This window comes from Camelina sativa, chromosome 2 (genome assembly GCF_030686135.1).
Source record: "Camelina sativa cultivar CO46 ecotype springtype chromosome 2, ASM3068613v1".
Classification (NCBI taxonomy): domain Eukaryota; kingdom Viridiplantae; phylum Streptophyta; class Magnoliopsida; order Brassicales; family Brassicaceae; genus Camelina; species Camelina sativa.
This window is the reverse complement of record NC_141881.1, coordinates 19,029,019-19,049,551: the sequence shown is the minus strand read 5'-3', so window position 1 is coordinate 19,049,551 and position 20,533 is coordinate 19,029,019. Positions and strand designations below refer to the sequence as shown.

Genomic DNA, 20,533 nt, shown 5'->3' with positions numbered 1-20,533 from the left:
AAAACGAAAGATATAGTCGATTCATGTCATGGTTGAGTTATAGTGAGTTATGACTGAGTTATCGAAAAAGACAATATGAAAACAAACGACTGATCTATATGGCTGAGTTATCAAAAGAAATGTTTTTGTAATTATTAGGTTAACTTGCCAAAATATTGCTTAACGGCTGAGTTATAGCTTTACGGGAAAACGAAAGACGCGATTCATTAAATGTGTTGCACGGTCTTTTATAGTTATTCTCGGGACACAGCGGAATTTTCGCTGCAGTCTGATTGGTGGACTCAGCGGCGGTTACATCCCATGACTCTATATAAATAGGGATGAAGGTTTGGGGAATAAATCATTCAAACTTCCACCAGCGTAAGAAATAGAAGGATGCCAGCAAGAACTCGATCCGCATTGCTGAGACAGGCCCGGGAAAGGATAGCCGCCGCATCCGGCAATCGGGGGCCGGAAAATCCCATTCCACAGGAGGTAGGAGAGACGTCCCGATCTCGTGAGGTCGCTCCAAACTCAAATACAGTCGACCCCGGTGTGTCTCCCCTTCAACTAGAACTCCGAGAGTACCGAGCTCGGCGAAAGAGGATGAGCGCGTATATTCGGGCGCTTCGGCTAAAACTTGACCAGCTCCATCGTTTTTACCGTTTAGAGGGAACCATTCTAGTCTTGGAAGACCTTATCGTCGAAGGTTACTTCTTGGCACACTGGCGAATGGTCCGTCTAGTTGATGAGCACAAGGCGTGCAAAGAACTGGTCGATCAGATGGATGTACCCGATCTCCAGAAAGGCGATCGCGAACCCTTGAGGGAAACCGCCTTCCCGTTCGTGACGGATGTCTGGGCCTATCGAGCTTGCTTGACTAGGTTAATCCGATACGTCAATTTCCTGGAGTCGTCGGGTGAAGCCTTCCGCAAGCGCCATCTTCTTGAAGGCCCATGTGCCTTTATAGAGGACATGATGTCCAGAGGCTCCGGATTGCCAATCGAAAGGCTAGAGGCCTTACAACGGGTACGAGATTTCTGTCGAATTGCGGTGAATGAACTCGCAGTGGAGGAACCATTGGAGACTGACATATCTGGCCCAGCTCCCGTTCTGCGATTGCAGGACCGTCCAGAACGCTAGAGGGTTGGTGGCGAAACTTTTCGATCGGGCTCCCCCGACCAGAGATCTCTCGTTTAGGCGTTGTTATTATATATATTTTTTGTTGTTGTTTGGATGAAGTGTAATGGAAACTAATCAAAACGATTTTAGTGAAGTTTAATGTCATGGCTGAGTTATAAAATTTACGGCTGAGTTATAGCTTTTACGGGAAAACGAAATATATAGTCGATTCATGTCATGACTGAGTTATCAAAGAAACAATCAAACGACTGATTTATACGACTGATTATATGGCTGAGTTATAGTTTATTACGACTGAGTTATCATGATACAGGACGAAATATATCGTCGATTCATGTGATGGCTGAGTTATAGTGTGTTATGGCTGAGTTATAGTGTGTTATGGCAGAGTTATACTACTTGACAGATGAGTAATACCACAAAATAAAGTAATAATACTTTGACAGATGAGTAATAACACAATATAAACTATAGAGCACAAGTTTTCGCATTGTGCCCAACTTGCTTACATCGCGAACATGCGTGTTGCTTCCTAGGGCGTTTATTTTCAGTGGCAACTTCCAAAGATGATTTAATCCTACGCTTCTTTGGTCTTCCTGGCTGGTTCACAACAATCGGAGGCAAGCACTTCTGATTATCCACAATTTCAGGAGCAGGGAATGATTCATCTGGAGGCATGATTGAACCAGCCCATCCGTTAACCAAATCGACACTCCTAAATTTCGTATCGCACATGGATATACGAGACATATCCATATGCTCTGCAGCTGCGATTGCATGGATGCATGGTATTTTCTCGTGGTCGAAACGACGGCATGTGCAACTTTTTATTTCTAAATTTACAACATGCAAAGATGATCCATATTTCACTTGAACACGTACAGCATCAATCGTTTGTACCTCCATAAGTCTTGCTCCGATGACAAGGTCCTATAAGGGAGTAGAACAAAAAACAAAACGCTTTAGGCTGAGTTATGAAAACAATTATAGCTGAGTTATTGAAACAACAATGGCTGAGTTATGGAAACTATAATGGTAATGGCTGAGATAAGGAAACAATTACGGCAGAGATATGGTAACTGTTACGGCTGAGTTATCAACATTGACGACTGACTTATGTAAAATTACCTGTAATAGTTTCTCAACACCTAGAGTGAGCGTTGTTTGCTGCGATTTCGCATCCTCTCTCCGTTTAGAAAACCATATGGTCATCATATCCCGTATCGATTCTAGAAGTTGAACTATAGGAAGACTTCTAGCATTGACAGTGCATGGTTCATTGATTCTGCAATATTCGTTGTCATTAAATTGTACCTTTCACCCGGGAAATGAACACGCGCCCACATTCGGACATCAGCTCGTTGGAGGTATCCATGTAGTTCGGGATGACGTGCTTCAATCTCATTGAAAGCCTCATTAAAATCAGTTAGCCTAAAACACTTTGCCGCTTTTTTCACCAGAGGGAACAAATGTTTTCCTTTGAACTTCACCAAGATGTTCTTATACAAATGGTAAGTGCAAATTCCACGTGAAGCCAACGGATACACTTGACGAATCGCTTTCCCTATTGACTGATGTCTGTCGGAGATTACCGCAAGATCCTTTTCGTCTGGAATGGCAACTTTGAGTTGTGTAAAGAACCAACGCCAAGACTCATAATTTTCAGTGTCAACAACAGCGAAAGCTAATGGGAAAATTTGAAAGTTACCATCCTGAGCTAGGGCTGTTAGAAGTGTCCCTTTGTAACTACCATGGAGAAACGTTCCGTCGACAACAACAACTTTGCGCATGAAAGCAAACCCAGCAATACTCGCACCAAAAGCAATAAAAACATATTTGAATCTATCTTCATCACCTATTTGAAGACGCGTGACTGTACCCGGATTTTCCCTTTTTAACTTGAATATGTAAGAAGGCAACTCGCTAAAACTTTCCTCAGGAGTTCCCTGATGGATCTGCCTTGCATTCAGCAGCGTTCGATATGCCTTCCAATAACCCATCTGTCGACACCAACAAATTAATAAATCAGCCATAATATATAAATAACTCAGCCGATACATTCGAATAAGTCAGCCTTAAATAATCAATAAATGAGCCGTAAAATGTAAATAATTCAGCCTATACATACCTATAACTCAGCCATTGTTATCAATAATTAACTCAGCCTATACATACCTATAACTCAACCATTATTATCAATAAGTCAGTCGAAACATAGTAATTACCTTTAGACTAAATTGCTTATTGAAAATGACTCCGACACTTTTAGGTTTAACATCCGGACCAAGATCACCAAGATAGTCCCTGTAAAGACCTGCCAGTACATCAGCTGTTGATTGACGGCATCTAGTAGAACGTTCCGTCACAGAACATGTGTGTTCCGAATCGTATACACGAACATGAAAATCCGGGTCATCTCCTTGTACAGATGCACGAACTCTCCAAATACATCCTTTAACCCAACACCTAAAAACCACTTGTCTCGGATTTGAGACTGGTACATTAAAATCAAATCCATCCCTAACCGAAATAAGTTTCACGTGATTCCTGAACTGCTTTTTGCTACTGTATCGTTGTCCTACAACAATTTTTAGCGTTGACACCTCCAACCTAATAGCCTCCGGATTCATCTTCGATCCGGCAAAGTTATCATCTCTATGAGCTTTCTTCTGAGGAGGCGGAGTAGGTGGGTCTTCCACTGTACTCTGAGGCTCGCCCAATACAGAAAACTTCTCGTCATCAGATGACTCACCATCGGAGTCGTCGAAAACATCAAATCGGGTTGAAAATTCATCGTCTTCTTCTTCGTCAGATGCTACTTCAACAGCTTCTTCTTCGTTTTCTTTGTCAACAATCTTACCATAATCAAAACAAGTGCCTTCAAATCCCCCACCGCACACTTCGGGGGTAGATTCTGCTTTCGAGTCTCTGCTTCGCCGAATCATACTTCCTCTAGCTCCACTAGTTTCTGTAGACTCTTTCGCCGAAAACTCTACACAGAGACGTAGCTGATCGGTTTTCCATAGACCCAAAAAACATTGCAACTGTCGATCATTGGAGACAAAAACTGGTGGAGTATCATGCACCATATGTTTCATTGCCCTGTTCGAGAACATGTAGCTCAGCTTTAGCTCATGTCTAAACGAGTCCAATCCGTAGTCTTCAAGAACAACCTTAACAAGCTTGTCGTATGTTGTGCCTCCATCTATCTGCACAACTATACACCCTCTCTCGTCGGAGTTAAATACATATCTCTGTGTCTTTATCCAATTACCGGACACAACTAGTACCGGCACTGGATCCATGAAATATAATGAAGAACAAGGTGGAGAAGAACAAAAGTAGAAGAACAAGGTGTGAAGAAGAAAGTGAAGAAGAAGTAGAAGAACAAGGTGAATAAGAAGGAAAAATAGTTCACTTATTAACCAGTTGAAGAACCAGAGTCGAACGACGTTTCGTATTTCCAGAGAAAAAGATGATGACATGGAATGCTGACATGGATGCTGCATCCGACGTGGCAAATCAGCCATGAAACAATACCATAACTCAGCCTAACTAAAACTCAGCCACAACACGAAAAACATTACAGTAATTAAAAAGCAAAAAAAACTGCTGCCAAACTCAGCCGCTTCATGAACTGAAAATATGTAACTCAGCCGTATCGTTTGATAAGTCAGCCGTAACTGAAAAACATTCTAGTAATTAATTTTTTGCCAATAAGTCAGCCGTCAAACGGCTGACTTGTCGATAAGTCAGCCTATTACGGCTGAGTTATAGTTTTTTACCATAACTCGGCCGTACCTACATCTCATAAGTCAGCCATTTTTCATAACTCAGCCAGTCGGAAAATGGCAACTCAGCCGTGTCGTTGTGATAACTCAGTCAAAATTTTGACAACTCAACCGTGTCGTAGCGATAACTCAGCCAAAATCTTGACAACTCAACCATCAGGTGAAAACTCAGCCATTACTACAGCTGAGTTATGCGCATAACTCAGCCAAATTTAATAAGTCAGCCATAACTCTTGGCTGACTTATAAACGTAACTCAGCCAGATTTTCATAAGTCAGCCGTCCGCTCTTACTCAAATGTTTTTTTGAGTAACTCAGCCGCAACATACCTATAATTCAGCCGCAACATACTCTGTATCGCGTTACGGCTGAGTTATGGTACACGTCAGCGATTTCTGACGTGGCGTCTGACGTGGCAATGGCATTTTTGTAATAACGTTTTTTCCGATAACATAAAACAGGGGCACGCTGGGTATTTTGAAAATACCTGAAACATTCTAGTAATAAAAAAGTTTTTTGTAGATTCTGGTAATATTACCTAAAATGAGTAACATTTGAGTAATTCACCCAAAAAAAAAACAATCCTAGATTGTAATTTAATCAGGATTGAAGTTGCTAGTACTGACGTTCGAATAAAAACAAGTTAGAATTCATGTTTCTAAACCCACAATCTAAAATGGGTTGCTTGCCAAAACTCACGAAATTAATTTCGTAGCCTCCTAATTAAAACAAATTTTGTATGGTTTGACACCCCTATTTAACCGTTCATATATAGACAAACACAAACTAAATTCTAGTGATAAACTGTGTTAACGATGAATATATATATATATATATATATATATATATATATATATATATATATATATATATATTACAATTAGAGAGCATTTCTTGATTGCACAAGTTCAATTACTTACACCTTTTACTATGTTTTTTTTCCTTCTATATATAATGCCAGTTTTCTATGTTGCTCTAATTTTATTTCCAGTGGGTAATCTGAACAATTTTTTTGTTAAACAATAAGTTTCATATTTAAACAACACTTTTTAATTGCACAAATTAAATTACTTACATCTTTCCACATGGAAAAAGTAAATTCTTTAAACACTAACTTACCCTGATCAAAGAAAGCAAATATGAAGAAGAGGTGTACAGATTCTGAAACAATTAAGGTCTCTTAAAAAGTTGAAATAAATCAAAGGTCTAAATTCGTATCCGTGGTTGGGTGGTTTTGATTACTCACAGTCACGTAAGTACGTGCACCTCACCGTTCTTACTTCAACAAATAAAGGCAGATGGCAAACGACATATATAATTTTTATCGATATCACTGTCTCGGTTTCTCTTGCACCAAACGAGAATGAGTGTTCCCCATGCATCCTCCACCAGCATAGCACGGTGCAGTCACATTGGCTAAATACTTCTTCGGCAATCCGATTCCAAACCTCTTCCCTCTCCTTTCCCTTTTCTCCTTTTTGACGATGCTTCCGTCCTATATATACAAAACATATACAGTATCATTATTATCAAGCCTCGCATAAATCAAATCAATAATGTGAATCAAATGTGAGTCACCTCTTTTATCTCTGTCATGACACTTTCGATTTCCATCGATTTTCTTGTGTCTTCTCCATCTTTTTCTGCATTAATGAATAGATAATTTTTCCAATTATAAGCCCAACTGCGAACCTTAGGATGCATCGGCAACCATAGAAATACATAGAAAGGTGAAAGTACTACATGATGAAATATAGTTTTGGTAAAAATAAAACTAGCATTCCTAGCAATCATATACATACGGATATTTATTATTCTTGACCTTTCTATTTGGCACGTACACTTGTATATATATATATATATATATATATATATATATATATGTGTTATTGTAAGGACGTATGATTTACCTTCATCATCATCATCAGAAGAAGGAACATCGATGCAATAAACCCTAAAGCTTGGAGATCCAGGACCTATCATTCTTTCATCAAAGTTGCTAATGACACTCCTTTCGTCATCATCATGATTCTTGACATCTTCTCCTTCCTTCTTAACATTGATGGTCACATCCTCATGATGAATATCCTCTTCTTGTTTCTTCACAACCTCTTTATTATCCTCCTCTTGTTTCTTCACAACATCTTGTCGATGATTTTCATCTCCTTGTTTCTTAACAACCACTTCTTCCTCATTCACCTCTTTGACATCATCTCTTGACGGAACCTTCTCTAAAATAACCTCTTTCTTCTCTTCCACGTGATGATCAGGTGCCGGAGCCACCTTAGCCGACGACTTCAGACTGCCGTCAGTGTCTTCTCCGTCATCAGAAGAGCCGTGACGAAGAAGCTCCTTCTTAGACTGCGTCTGGCTCCCTTTCAAGACGCTTGCATGGCTCCTTTTCTTCATCTCCTCTAACCTTCGCCTTAGAAGTGGACGAATTCCCGCCGGAAGTGGCACAACGCCTCCTTCTCCGGCCCTGACAGCCGCCACACCTCCAAGCCTCGAGCCACCGCAACCCATATTAATAAAAACTAACAAATTGATGGTGTAATCGCCGCCACCAGAAAGATCATACGGCAGGGGGTGGGTGGCGGGAGAAGATGTTAGAAAATAGGCAAAGGAGAGGAGAGAAGAGAGAGCCAATAAATTGGGAGGACGATGAGTGAAAGATAATATTTAGGAATCCGAGAAGAAGAAGGGAGAGAAGGTGAGATTATAGGGTTGAGATTGTGTGATGGGTTGATTGGCTAGTTGCAATTTATTTGCTAATTTTGGTAAATAGTGATTTATTTTGGCAAATACAGGAGTTGGTTTCTAAGTGACATCTTCATTCCTATTGTCATTTTTGACTTACAGTTTGGTCTTAACATCAATATCTGTAAGATTATTTTTGTTTGATCAATATAAAACCACCCCACAAACAAACTTCGAAGTCTTTTGGGTAACCGCAATCTCAAGGCTATCTAGTTGACTCGGCTCAACAGCAGATTTTTATTTTAAACCCGTTGTCATGACAACTCATTTATATTTCTTCTTGTTTTTTTTGTTTTTATTTATTTTATTTTTATTTTATATTTTTCTATCAAAGCTTCGTGGATTCGTTTACTGACTTGAACGTCACTACGTCAGTGTCCTCTGAATACATCACATCGATGTTTCCTGACATCCACATGTTAGATTCCTCTAGCTAGTTGTAAGAGATTTGTAACTGTACGCTAGTAACTTGGCGAACACGAATATTTTCTCACAGCATAACGTATATATACCATGACCAAGATATTAAATTAAAATGCCAAGGAGCAGTTTGAAGAGAAGCGGAGCTGTTGGGACGTAATGATCTGTTGGCAAGGATGGAGTTATCAGTTAGATGATATGACATCTTAGTTTGAGCGTTGTCAGGGAGACTTGTCTTAACCCACACATCTATGTACGTACAACTATGCGATGCTAGTTGATCACGCCGAATATATACAGAAGTAGAAGGGAGCTTTTTCAGTTGCTTTGACTCCGTTTTGTTAGTAAGATTTGTGTGAGGGCTAAAGATAAAATCTAAAGGCTTCTTGCTCAACATGAAATTGGTTGGTTGCAAACTTAATCTGTATGTGTTAAGTGAGTTAAATCTTAATATCTCTTGTGTGCTACTGAAGTACATGGGAAAATATTACATACATGCATATTGCTCATTATGCTAAATTAATCAACTACGGTTACAGATCTCTCATTGTTTGATCAAATCAAGTCAATCATCCCAACGAATTTACCATGCATGGATTTAGAAAATCCTAGATTTATAAATCTCGAGTTTAAAAAGAAAACACTAATGATGAAAGATAATAGATAATTTAGTCTATATATATAATTGGACAAGAACAAAATAAGACGGGAGAGTGAAAGCAACTTGTGGCATCTTTCACCACAACCTTAATTACATTCCAAAGGGCTTGGAAGATAATAAGACAAATTTAAGCATATATCCTCATTTTCATTTAGATATTCTCTAATATTCTAACAATACTATAAGTTACTAACTAAACTCAAATGGATCGGATTCACCACAAAACCAATACATATATTTGGCATCAACCATGATCGTCACCGGCTTTGAATAACTTCTTCGCCATCAGACTCGTCCGACTCGAGCTCATCCTCCACCATCTCTTCCTCATTCTCTTCCTTCACCACCACCTTCACTGCCCTCCATTTCCCTAAATCACCCTGAAAACCCAAAAAAAAAAATAACCCAAACTAATCAAAACATTGGTATATATTAGTAGCTGGAAACTATTACAAACAAAGTATATATCGCAGAAAAATATTAAGGAAGGATGAGTAAAATGACACATAATATAGGATGATATATTTTGAAAAAGAAAAAAAAATCGGTAATTTAGGATTCCTTAAATATTGGCTTATTAATTTTTCTTTTTTCAAAAATTCAAATCAAAATGACATTTTAATAAATATTCAAGCTGAAATCTGATGAAGGTTTTTCTTTTTTTTTCTCCGGAAATTTGTGTTACTCTAACTATTATGTTTGTTAAGTAATTACACTAAACATTAGTGGCGTTATAAATAATTCCCCAAAGATTAGAGTCCAATGTAGTGTCCGAACTAATAAGAGACGAGTGGCTTACCCGAGACAAAAGGGACGTTGACCATCTTGTAGCTCTAGAGGAAATAAGTCGGAACTCATACATGATCCATGGAGTTATTGTTCCTCGAGGTCTTTTCCCAATATAGAAAGCAAATGTCTTTCTCCTTCCTTCTAAATGACTACATTCACGATCACCAGCCTCCATTACTTCCTCTTCTTCACACTCTTCCCAATAACCTGATAACGTCTCTCTTCCCTTCCTCTCTCGTTCTTCCTTCTTCACGAAGTAATACACTTCCTTGTTCTTTTCTCCTACAACAAATGTGTACGTACAACATCTATTAAACCACATTGAGCAATACATTTAAATGTGATATGGTATAGTAATTAGATAAAAGAGTTTGTAGCAAACCTAGCAAGTCCCAAGGATCAACATTGCAAGAACGGAGCTCAGGGAGATCGAAGTCCATCTGACGGTGGAGGACCTTCTTGGCGAGATACTCGAACACAAGATCTTCATCATCGGGATCAAACCGAAACCCAGGAGGGAGTCTCATGCTTCTTCCGTTCATGGCAAATCTCTGCGCAGAGATGTCCATCAGTGCTTCCTTATCAGTATCCTTTGTGTTTGGTTTAGGTTGTTTATATACTTATACGAGTGTGTCACCTTTAGTTTGGCAAAAGCTAATTCTACTTTTCCTTTTAAAACTTTCTACGTATTATTTTCTAGAGATAAATAGATAATTTTTTTTAAATATAACATCAAATTCAGAGATTGTTTTATTTGAGTTTATTTAAATGATCACCTTAATAAAATTGTTGTGCATACATACCCATGCAGTCAACGTTGTTAGGATTTTGAATAGAACGAGTATTATTTTCTATTTTAATAAGTAGTTATTACTTTATGTTTTGGTAAAGGTAATTAGTTCCTTTTTTTGGACAAAGTTGGTTTTTTTTTTCCAACTAAAACTAAATTATCAAGGTAAAACCATATGTATATTCACGCTGTTTCATTAGTTACCATACCATGCATGATGCATATACATTGTCAATAATTAAAACGATCGCATTACGTACTAACAACGGTTGATTTGACCCAGAACTAATTTAAACATTTGGAAAGCTCTTTATGTACTCTTTTTTATTTTTATTTTTAAGAGCTCTCTTAAACATAGTTACATACTACATCATTACGCATATTTATCAGAAATCTATATTTTCTAATATAAGAAAACAAAAAAAATTCGTTTAGGAACATATCATGCATGTAAAACTATTCATGCGACCTTTTTTCTTAGAGAAGCGCATGTGAAATAATGATGTCGGAATGATATATGTATTAGAAAAATGACTTACATAAAAGATATATTGGTAAACGAAATGGTTCTGGAGGTTTAACGTAAAATTTTGTAGTTCAAAATCCACTTTTCGTACGTGGAAAAAGAAAACGTATATCATCGCGGAATCAGAACTTTCTTTGTCTTTATAATTTCGCATGTGAAATAATAATGTCGGGGCGTACGATACAATTTTTTAAAACAAGAAGTCTAAGTAAATAGGCATAAGCAATGATGAAGAAATAAGAAAAAAAATAAAAGAAAGTATATTCGGAAAACAAAAGTGAAATTGAAAGAGAGTCCAAGTCGATCCCAACTTAAAGATTTGAGGACGCAGCTGACTTAACGAGTAAGTTATGAGATTGTTGGTCTGACTCAATTTTCTACTCTCATGCACTTCTTTAATTTCAATTATTTTAGATATATTATTGTATATATGTTTGTCTTTGGACTGGTGGTTTTGCCTTTTATTCTTCTTCTTTTTCCTTGGATCAATAAAGCTCCCAAAGCCCACCAAAACAAAGTTGTTCTAATTTTTTGCTGCAACTTTCCAGCATCAGACTTTGAATTTTACAAAGAGCATTTAGGTTTTACTCCTTTTTGTATAATGTTTTCTTTATATACACTAGAAATAAAGCTACATAATCTGTCTTTCAAAAGACTACGAAAAGAAAATGAAATGAGTAAAGATGATTGTTTCATTGGAATTGCGATTAGTTTAATCTGGTTGGAACTTGGAAATAGTGTTTTAGATTCCTTTTGCAGAATCTTGAGTTCGAATGCCACGCCATATTTGATAATAGTTTAACTTGTTAGCAACTCGCTCTAGTTCTAGGCTGAGTTCAACTTGTTTGTGACCTAGTAATAGTAATATCTAAGGCAAGACGAAGAGACTGTGTATGCTAGGAAGAAGAGACTGTCTCCGTCTATGTTGTCGGATGATTGTGTTGTCTGGTTCTTACAAATCAAATTATGGCTCCGAAGTCCGAATGGTAACAGTGTATTTAGCTGTGTGGGACAAAAAGTTTGATAGTGCGGTACGGTTCAACTGCGGTTCATGTAGAAGAAATAAATATACGGGACAAGTGCGGTTTATTCAAAATTAGCGGTACTGAGTGATTCTTGATTGGTGAAAAAATAATTGCAGTTTACAATACAATTATTTCAAAAAAATAAATCTAAATATGTAAATAATTGCGATTCACAATAATATATAAATATGTTATAAATAAATAAATCAATAATAAGTTGTTTCGAAAAATAAAAATAAAAATAAAAATAACTAGTATGATTGTATATTATTGTATGTTTTGTTTTAATGAAAGTTTAGTTTTTAATAACTAAATTGATTTTATACATTAAATATTATTAAAATAGAGTATTATCACTATAAAATACTAAACATTCTAATTATATTTGTCTACTTACAAATGAAATATATAACTTATTACTATAATAAATTTTTGCATTACAAAAGTATAGATTGATAAGTATTGAATCACATGACCGCTTTGTATTATTGAGAACAAAAACACTCCAAATATATATAAAACAACATATATTTAATGAATGATATTCTATAGAATGTGATTATCTTTATTATATTATTTAAGCAACTCTTTAAACAAATAACCTTACTCCATGTAAGATATTACACAAAATGCCACTGTATTTAATTACAAAATATTATTATTAATTTGTTGCAACCAGAAAACAGATTTTTATTAATATAGTTAATAAAAAAACAAATTCACGTAAATATTAATATAGTTTATTTTTAGTGTTAATTAATTATTTTCTTTTTATTTTTCAACTCAAAAAAACTTATAAAATCAGAAAAAAAATCTTGGTTATGTAAAATCTTAATTGATTCACGTAAATATATTATAAATATTTTTAAATAATATTTTAGAACAATAATAAATCTTATAAAACAATTTTATTTTTTTATAGCCCAATATTTTTGGAATTATTTTAACAGAATTCATTTTTTGTTTCAGAAATTTTAGGAAACAATAATAAACTATTTAGAACAATTACAAAAATTAATTTTATCTATAAAACTAAGATTAAATATATGCATCCTAAATCATTTAATAATGACATATATATCTTAAAACTAAGATACAATTTTGCTTATATTTTAAAATATAAAAATATTATATCTAATTTATTAAATATTTGTTTGCAATGCACATCGACGCAGAGACATTTTATTAAAATCTAAGAAATCACAAATATTGTATTTTATTTAATATAATATATATAACTAAAAAATAAATCAAAAAGTTAAATCAAGATTTCTAAATATGACCGCTTCAATACAGGTTTTGTTTTATTTTTAGGATTTTACCAAATTTATATGATTCACGGATTTGAACATTATATCATGTAGCTAAAACGGCTTGAAATTAAAGTATGAAACTAAGTAAATGAAATATAAAAGATTATAAAATATATAGCACGGGTAACTATCTATATATTTCCATGTGCTAACTATCTAAAATGAAATATTCTTCAGTCAAGATATACTCATTATAGATATACTCTTTCACTTTTGATCATTCGAAATAAAAATAAAAATAATTATCCACAGAAAACTATTAAGCCTCCACTATCTAAACAGTACGGGTTACAATTTTTTTTAGTAAATTTTTTACAATTGATGATTTGATATATATAATCAATTCATCAAAGGATCAAAATGACATTTGGGAGTTTGGAAAACTATTAAATAGTGCGGAAAACTATGAAACTATTAAATAGTAAGTAGTGTGGAAAACTATTAAGCCTCCACTATCTAAACAGTTCAAAATTTCAGAGGATTTGATATATATAATTTAATATAATGAGATGATTAACAAATCGACTAAATTCTCTATCGTAGGAGAGGTAATATATTGTCCTGTCACACTATTCAAAACATATATATATATATTTTACGGGTTAACTTATTTGATACTTATAAATATTCAAATTTTATGATTTTGCACTGAGATCGATGAGTTTTAGTAACAAAAATATTTTGTTATACTCCATTCTACCTCCCACTCATATAATTTTCTTGCACTTTAATTCAATTTTTACGTTGACTCAATACCGCTACAAATTATAAATCGGATCACAAGTAAATAAGGGTTTTCTTGATTCTACCAATTCTAAAAAATTTAAGCAATATACCCAAAACCTAATAATGGTAAGTCGTTAAGTTTATTGTACCGACTATAGTCGAAACCGGAGTATGAAACTAAGTAAATTAAATTTATAAATTATAAAATACGTAGAATAAATCAAATAGAGATAATACTATTATTTTGTAACTAATAAATCAAAATTTACATAAATATTTTCCCGCACTGCACAGTGCGGGTTATCATCTAGTTATAAATTATTTATAACTATATATTAATTAAACTATCAATATATTAAAAACATTAAAGATTTTTTTACTTGTATATGTGATTTTTGGAAAGATAGATACACATAAGAAATTTTAGTAAACAAAAAAAAAGTTTTTTTTTCACTGGTCAATAACTCTTGCGGATTTTAAGTAAAACCGCTGGATAAAAGTGTGTTGAGTTGTTGAAGTGCGGTCCTGTGTAATATTAACACTATAAATCCGGAAATTTCATTTTTTTATTTTTTTGGTTGAAAACCGTAAATTGTCATATGTAATGTGAATGGTGTACAAAGTGTGGTTTTTACTTTATTTTTCTCAATTCCGCATTACATATGTCACCAATCGCAGCCTATATCATTTTTTTTTTCAGTTTAGCATAAAATTGAAATTTTGGTAAGACAAGCTTTCTCTACTAATTGGACTGGCTGACCTTTGAAATTAGTCAAGCATATTAAGTATGTTGTGGTTACAACACATGTTGTACTGCTGTAGTTATATACTTCCGGTTTAGTGCTGATCTCACATAGATCACTCAAGATTACAAAAAAAAAAAAAATAATAAATAAATAATGTTTTTAAATTCGAGAAAGCTTTATTTGGTCTATAACTAATAAAAACAATAGAAAAGCTTTAAAAATTAGTCAATTTAGAATCATATGTTTTACTCCTCCCACGCAGCAATTTGGATTTGGTACTTTTCTTCACCTCGAAGATGTTGGCTTTCCATTTTCTTTATTTAATTTTGTTTTCAGTTTTTTTTTTTTGTTTACTTTAAATTTATATGATTTGGTGGCGACATTGCTTAAGCAACGACATACAGTACATCGATGAAAAGTTTCATTTCTTTTATAACGTAATCTTGTCAATTGATGGGTTGATAACTTGATATTGATATGGTTCTAGTCTCAAGTTATTGATATGGTTCTAGTCTCTTCTTCGTGCTTAATTGTATTTTAAAAAAATGCAGAAATTTATCCTAGAGCATACTAAATTTGTCAAGTAAATTAGAGGAAGCTAACGCTCATATGAAGCAATTAAAGTTTCCATCTCCTAATATAGCTCTTAAAACGACGTAACATCCAAGATTCTGAAACATCAAATTCTAACGGGTTAAGTAACGTTGTTTTAGCCAGTGTCGTTACTAGCCAGCTTTTCTATATTACTTTAATTTGTGTAAGCTTTGACTAGTTATTTTAATTTGTCCACAAATTTGTACATCATAATACTGCTCCATATAACTAGTCAAAGCTTAGTATGCTCCAAAAATTGTATCAAGTATCAAAAGTAATGTGACAAACTTGCAAAATAAATGATCAAATTCGTAGATCTTCCCGATTACCTTTATAGATATCTATATATACATTTTTTAAGTACATTTTGGGTTCTACCCTTTTATTTGTACTTATTTACAAAGTTAATCCCTAAAAAATTCCAAAATAGCATTACTCCAGATTTTGTTTCCTAAATATTTTACGTTCCATTCCAACTAAAAAAATTACAGCAATCAATATGGAAACATAAACTATGATATATTTAATTACACTTTCTATTTTGTTTTGAAGATATTCTATTTCTGAATCCTTTGCAAACAAAGAAAACAACAATTTGATTATCATTTTGTTTTCCAAAATCTGTGGGCTTTGATTCTTAACGTAAGAAGAACTTCGGTTTATATTTATTTAAATATTATAATTAATATATATATAAACTTATTAAAATTTTAAAATATTACGAATATGTAAAATTTAAAAAGTTTAAACTACTATATCATAAAGTTATGTAGTAGATGAGTTATAAAGAGGACATATTAGAATTAATAAAATATTATTAATTTGTACTAATACGGCTTAAATCCTCATTTTATTATCTGTCAACACTATTAATATTAGAATATTTGACATATAAAATCAAGTTTATTTAACTAAGATTGTGTAAAATAATTAAATCATTAAAAAAATGTGACTTAATCATAGTGTATAAATGACTTATTATGTATTTAGAATCCTTATTTTTTGTTATAATAATTAAAAATCAAAATAGAATCTCAAACACTAAATAAAACAAACTAAATATAACAAACAAATGGTTATAAAGTATATTGTAGGTTAAAAAATTAATATAAACATTTAGCCGCACAAACGGTTGGAAAGTTTAGTTATTATTCTATTTACAAAACATCCAATATTTAACAAATAAATACAATATAAAATATAAATAATAATAAAAATTATATGCATGTGGTATATTGCGGGTTAAAATCTAGTTATGTAAAAGACATGCCAAGAATTTTTTTCATAAGAGTTACACTAATTAATCAGGATTTAAGAACCACAAACATCAGTGGCGGAACTAGTATAGTATTATGTGGGTCAAATGACCCTGGTGAATTTTTAAATTTTGCTGAATTTTAAGGAAAAAAATCAAATTGACCCTTATAAAATAGCACAATTGACCCCTATAAAAATATTTAATAGCATAATTGACCCTTTAAAAATTTTTTTGACCCTGATAAACTAAATTCCTAGCTCCGCCACTGACAAACATGATACACGAATACTTGCCAAAAGGAGCTTTTGAAAGCAGTTCGACACTGTATAAAACGGTTTATATGATTATCAGTATCACCAATCGTTAACAACCGCAACGGCCTAAATGCCAATACAAACATTTGTGGAAGATAATCGGGAGAACATATCAGCACCTAATAAAATCCAACTTACAAACGTTCACTACTATATTTGAGCTGAATATGAGCAATACGTTACATTTGGGCTTGTAATGGGCTTTTGACCCAATAAGCAAGTAAGCGGCGTCTCTTGAACTTTTTAAGTGTATCCTTTGGGGGTTTTTGTTTTAGGGTTTTCAGTCGCTGAGAAAACTTTTGATTCATTCTTTCATTCATCTTCTTCTTCTTCTTCAAGCAGAGACGCTCCCTCAAACTCAACCGACATGGATCCTAACCTCGCCAACAACCCTGAATTGCTTCAATTCCTCAACGTAAGTCTCCGATTGGTTTTTTCACGAATAGTTAATTGTTTCCCCCAATTTAAAGTCTTTCTTTTTCTTTAAAGTCGATTCAGATGGAAACTTTAGCTCTGGTCTCGTAGTTGAACTCACTGTTCTGCTTTAGGACAACGGAATTGTAAGTAGAAGATGTCTTTAAGTCCTGTCTGGAATCATTAGAAACCATCTCCTTTGACTCCTCTTTAAGGAAGAGAATAGCTTTGGTTGGTCTAAAGATCTGATCTTTCTAATTGGTTTAGTTGGTTTGATTAGACTCAAGTTGAATTTGAATATAGTGATGTACAAATATGTGTTTGCAAGAATTGGTTTTGTCTGGGTTTATGCAAAGTCATGTTTTTTTTTTCTTTTTGTCTTGGGTAGTTGGGTTTATGTTTTGGTGGAATGTAATAAAATTGTGTTTGTGGCAGCAAGAGAAAGAAAGAGCGATGGTGAATGAAATGGTGGCAAAACTAACAAGTGTGTGCTGGGACAAATGCATCACTAGCTCACCTGGAAGTAAGTTCAGCTCAAGCGAGACTTCTTGCCTCACTCATTGCGCGCAACGCTACATGGATATGAGTATGATCATCATGAAACGCTTTCAGTCGCAGTAACTTCGATGAGAAGTTGATTCTCATACTTGTTTCCGATTTTATTATCCTTTTGTTGCTCTTGGCAAGTGTTGAACTCCTTTTCACTCTAGTGATTTTGCAAAGAGTATTCTCGGATATGTGTTTTTAGGAAATCTTTATGGTTTGGTTATGTGATTGAGATTGTTATTGATGGCTAGTTATATGTATTCAGAAACAATTGTGGGATAATGTGATTTTAGTAAGGAGAGAGCTGTAGTACTAGGATGTGGTTGCAGGTTTATGTCACATTGAGATTGTGATGAAATTGCGCAACATTAGAGTAACAATCATCATGTCATGGTACAGAATGGTTGGCCAATGAAGTCATGAACCAAAGGCCGTAAGGCTTTTGGATTCCTGTGGGGTTTTTTATATGGATGCGCAAAGTGTTGAGATAATAAAAGAGGTGGAACAAACTTGGTAAAGAGTGAGTAGAGTAAGAAATTATCTCTTATTTGACGACAGAAACAGAATTATATTCTAAGGTTAATAATTTCAGCCGCTAAGCTATGATCAAATTAAGAAAGCAAGTCCTTGTTTGATTAAATCGACTGCTTCTGTATCTTTAAGTCCAGTAATCAGATTTCAACACATTTCAATTTGTCTATATTGTGTTACGTTTAAAAGCCACTTGCCAAAAGTAATTAAGTTATGGTATGGAAGATGGCCCATATATCTATATTATATAGCAAATGGGCTGAACCTACGAGAAAATAAAATGGGACGCAAAAATAAAGGTCCTACCGGGAGTCGAACCCAGGTCGCTGGATTCAAAGTCCAGAGTGCTAACCACTACACCATAGAACCTTACTTGCGCAAATGGAAGCCTTATAGATAATCCGATAATGCTAAACGTTTCCGCAAATCTTTCCTCCGTCACAAGAAAATGCCAAAAACCATTCATCCGATAAAACCAGCTATACAATATGAAAGTTTAACAAAAACCAACTTAACTTTTAGCAGATTCATTTTTTCAAATTTTTATGTAGATTAACTTTGAAATTCATTCTCTTACAAGCTAAACCCGTAGAAAATTTTCCCAAATTAGAAATATAAATTTTAAATACAATTTTATGTTGGAGAAACACGATATGTTTGTCTCATGTGTGTTTTTTTACTCAAACGAAAACGATGAGTTATGTTCCATCAACAATATAATGTGTAACCCATTTATATATATATCGGTAAAATCCGTCGATAACCCATTTATAATGTGTAAAAGCATCACTTTTTTTTTTTGATAAACTGAATTCTAAATTTTAATTACTAAAACACAACTATCTTAATTTTTACCATACAATATCGTTTAAACCTTTTTTTTTTTGGGTTGATTTTACTGTAAACTTCATTGATCCAAACTCAGCAAACCCTTTGTTAAGTATTAATAGGTAAAAAAACAAGCAAGCTACCATTTTCATCAAACGAAAAACCACATTCAAGTTCTTTTTTTCTTACGATATACGGTGTTAATAGTGGAAGGATTTCTTGCGGATTTTAATTGGTTAAGGTCCTTATGGAGTTGTCTTGCAACTTTTGAAATTGGAATGTGGAATTGCAAAAATGTTTTTGTTGTAGACGTATATCATAAATAACTTCTGAGTTGTTGTTATAAATGAACTTTTTTTTTGGCGAAAAGGGATAAGAATCGTACTAAGAATGTGTCGTATACGACATTAAAATGTCTTGAATCTTGTTACATGATTAAATTAAAATAATAATTAAATTTCTAAATAGGTTGGGATCAAAGTATTTATTAAAATTGTAAATTTATTGTGGAACATGGATCTACCTAGTTATTCAGACACGTACAATGTTTTTTTTGGATTTGACCACGCAACTGTTGATTTCTAAATGTGGAAAGTTGAAGAGGATAATAAAATTTACAGTTATATGGATTCAACTTATTGATGAGTAGGACATTCATCAAAGTAGGTGGTATAACAAATGTCACATTATATAGAGGGATAATCTCATAAGTCCCTAAATTTTTTTGATAAAACTCCTATCTCCTTCTCTATTATTCATACCCCCACCTTTTTTAATAAAAGGTGGTGAGACGATTTTACCTTTCTTGTTTCACTGAATTAGATTAAAATTTTTAAATAAAAAAATAAACCCAGTTTCTTTCAACCCGAGAAACCCGACCTGGTTACTGACTTCTCAACCCAGCCGCCGGCGATTCTTCTGTCGTCGGAGCTCCTACTGCTGTCGTTCTTCACCAACTCGAGTTGAATCAAGTTGTTCTTCAAAATGCAGGTGCTTACTTCACATTAGAGTAGCTTTTGGTTGAATTTGTTTTTGATTTGTAAATTTAGAAATTCAATTGGATTTAGATCGAAGAAAGCTTAGCACATTAGGTGTTTTACAAAGGTTTATGGGTCGATTGAGCTATCTATTAGATAAGAAAGGGATTTGGCTTTCGATTTCAGTGAATTAAGAAGATTAGAACTCGTTTACCATTCGATTCGATTTTGATAGGAGAAAGAAGGTGGTGAAACTGGTAATACTGGTATGTTTAGTAAAACTAGTAATACTGATTCATGTAGTACAACTAGTAAAACTAGTAGTAGTACTAATTTAGATTTTTTTTTATTGGTTGGTTTGGCAGGATACAATATGCGAGAACGTCAGCCTACATTTTAAATTTGA

General features: G+C 34.0%; 3 protein-coding genes and 1 non-coding gene across 4 annotated transcripts; 1 reads left to right on the top strand and 3 right to left on the bottom strand.

Moving 5' to 3' along the window:
- Positions 1–6,230: 6,230 nt before the first annotated feature.
- Positions 6,231–7,648, bottom strand: LOC104752423 (uncharacterized). The gene is made up of 3 exons (XM_010474554.2): positions 6,823–7,648; positions 6,491–6,555; positions 6,231–6,407 (listed from the first exon to the last, which is right to left on the bottom strand). The coding sequence occupies exons 1-3, from the start codon at positions 7,433–7,435 to the stop codon at positions 6,243–6,245; spliced, it is 843 nt and encodes a 280-aa protein (XP_010472856.2). The 5' UTR covers positions 7,436–7,648; the 3' UTR covers positions 6,231–6,242.
- Positions 7,649–8,739: 1,091 nt separating this feature from the next.
- Positions 8,740–10,127, bottom strand: LOC104725416 (NAC domain-containing protein 83-like). Its single transcript, XM_010444082.3, has 3 exons — positions 9,922–10,127; positions 9,550–9,821; positions 8,740–9,130 (listed from the first exon to the last, which is right to left on the bottom strand). Exons 1-3 carry the CDS (start codon positions 10,106–10,108, stop codon positions 9,008–9,010), a joined length of 582 nt encoding a protein of 193 aa, XP_010442384.3. The 5' UTR covers positions 10,109–10,127; the 3' UTR covers positions 8,740–9,007.
- Positions 10,128–17,091: 6,964 nt separating this feature from the next.
- Positions 17,092–18,090, top strand: LOC104725407 (mitochondrial import inner membrane translocase subunit TIM8). Its single transcript, XM_010444073.3, has 2 exons — positions 17,092–17,246; positions 17,681–18,090. Exons 1-2 carry the CDS (start codon positions 17,199–17,201, stop codon positions 17,864–17,866), a joined length of 234 nt encoding a protein of 77 aa, XP_010442375.1. The 5' UTR covers positions 17,092–17,198; the 3' UTR covers positions 17,867–18,090.
- A 529-nt stretch (positions 18,091–18,619) lies between these two features.
- Positions 18,620–18,691, bottom strand: TRNAQ-UUG (transfer RNA glutamine (anticodon UUG)). Its single transcript has one exon. It is a non-coding gene; the product is annotated as a tRNA-Gln (tRNA).
- Between the last annotated feature and the right edge of the window lie 1,842 nt (positions 18,692–20,533).

Coding starts and splice junctions, on each gene's coding strand:
- LOC104752423 (XM_010474554.2), bottom strand. CDS start 7,435: ATGGGTTGCGGTGGCTCGAGGCTTGGAGGTGTGGCGGCTGTCAGGGCC. Junction 6,556..6,822: donor TTCTGATGATGATGATGAAG/GTAAATCATACG, acceptor TCATTAATGCAG/AAAAAGATGGAGAAGACACA. Junction 6,408..6,490: donor TCATGACAGAGATAAAAGAG/GTGACTCACATT, acceptor TTGTATATATAG/GACGGAAGCATCGTCAAAAA.
- LOC104725416 (XM_010444082.3), bottom strand. CDS start 10,108: ATGGACATCTCTGCGCAGAGATTTGCCATGAACGGAAGAAGCATGAGA. Junction 9,822..9,921: donor TGATCCTTGGGACTTGCTAG/GTTTGCTACAAA, acceptor CATTTGTTGTAG/GAGAAAAGAACAAGGAAGTG. Junction 9,131..9,549: donor CAACGTCCCTTTTGTCTCGG/GTAAGCCACTCG, acceptor TTGGGTTTTCAG/GGTGATTTAGGGAAATGGAG.
- LOC104725407 (XM_010444073.3), top strand. CDS start 17,199: ATGGATCCTAACCTCGCCAACAACCCTGAATTGCTTCAATTCCTCAAC. Junction 17,247..17,680: donor AATTGCTTCAATTCCTCAAC/GTAAGTCTCCGA, acceptor TGTTTGTGGCAG/CAAGAGAAAGAAAGAGCGAT.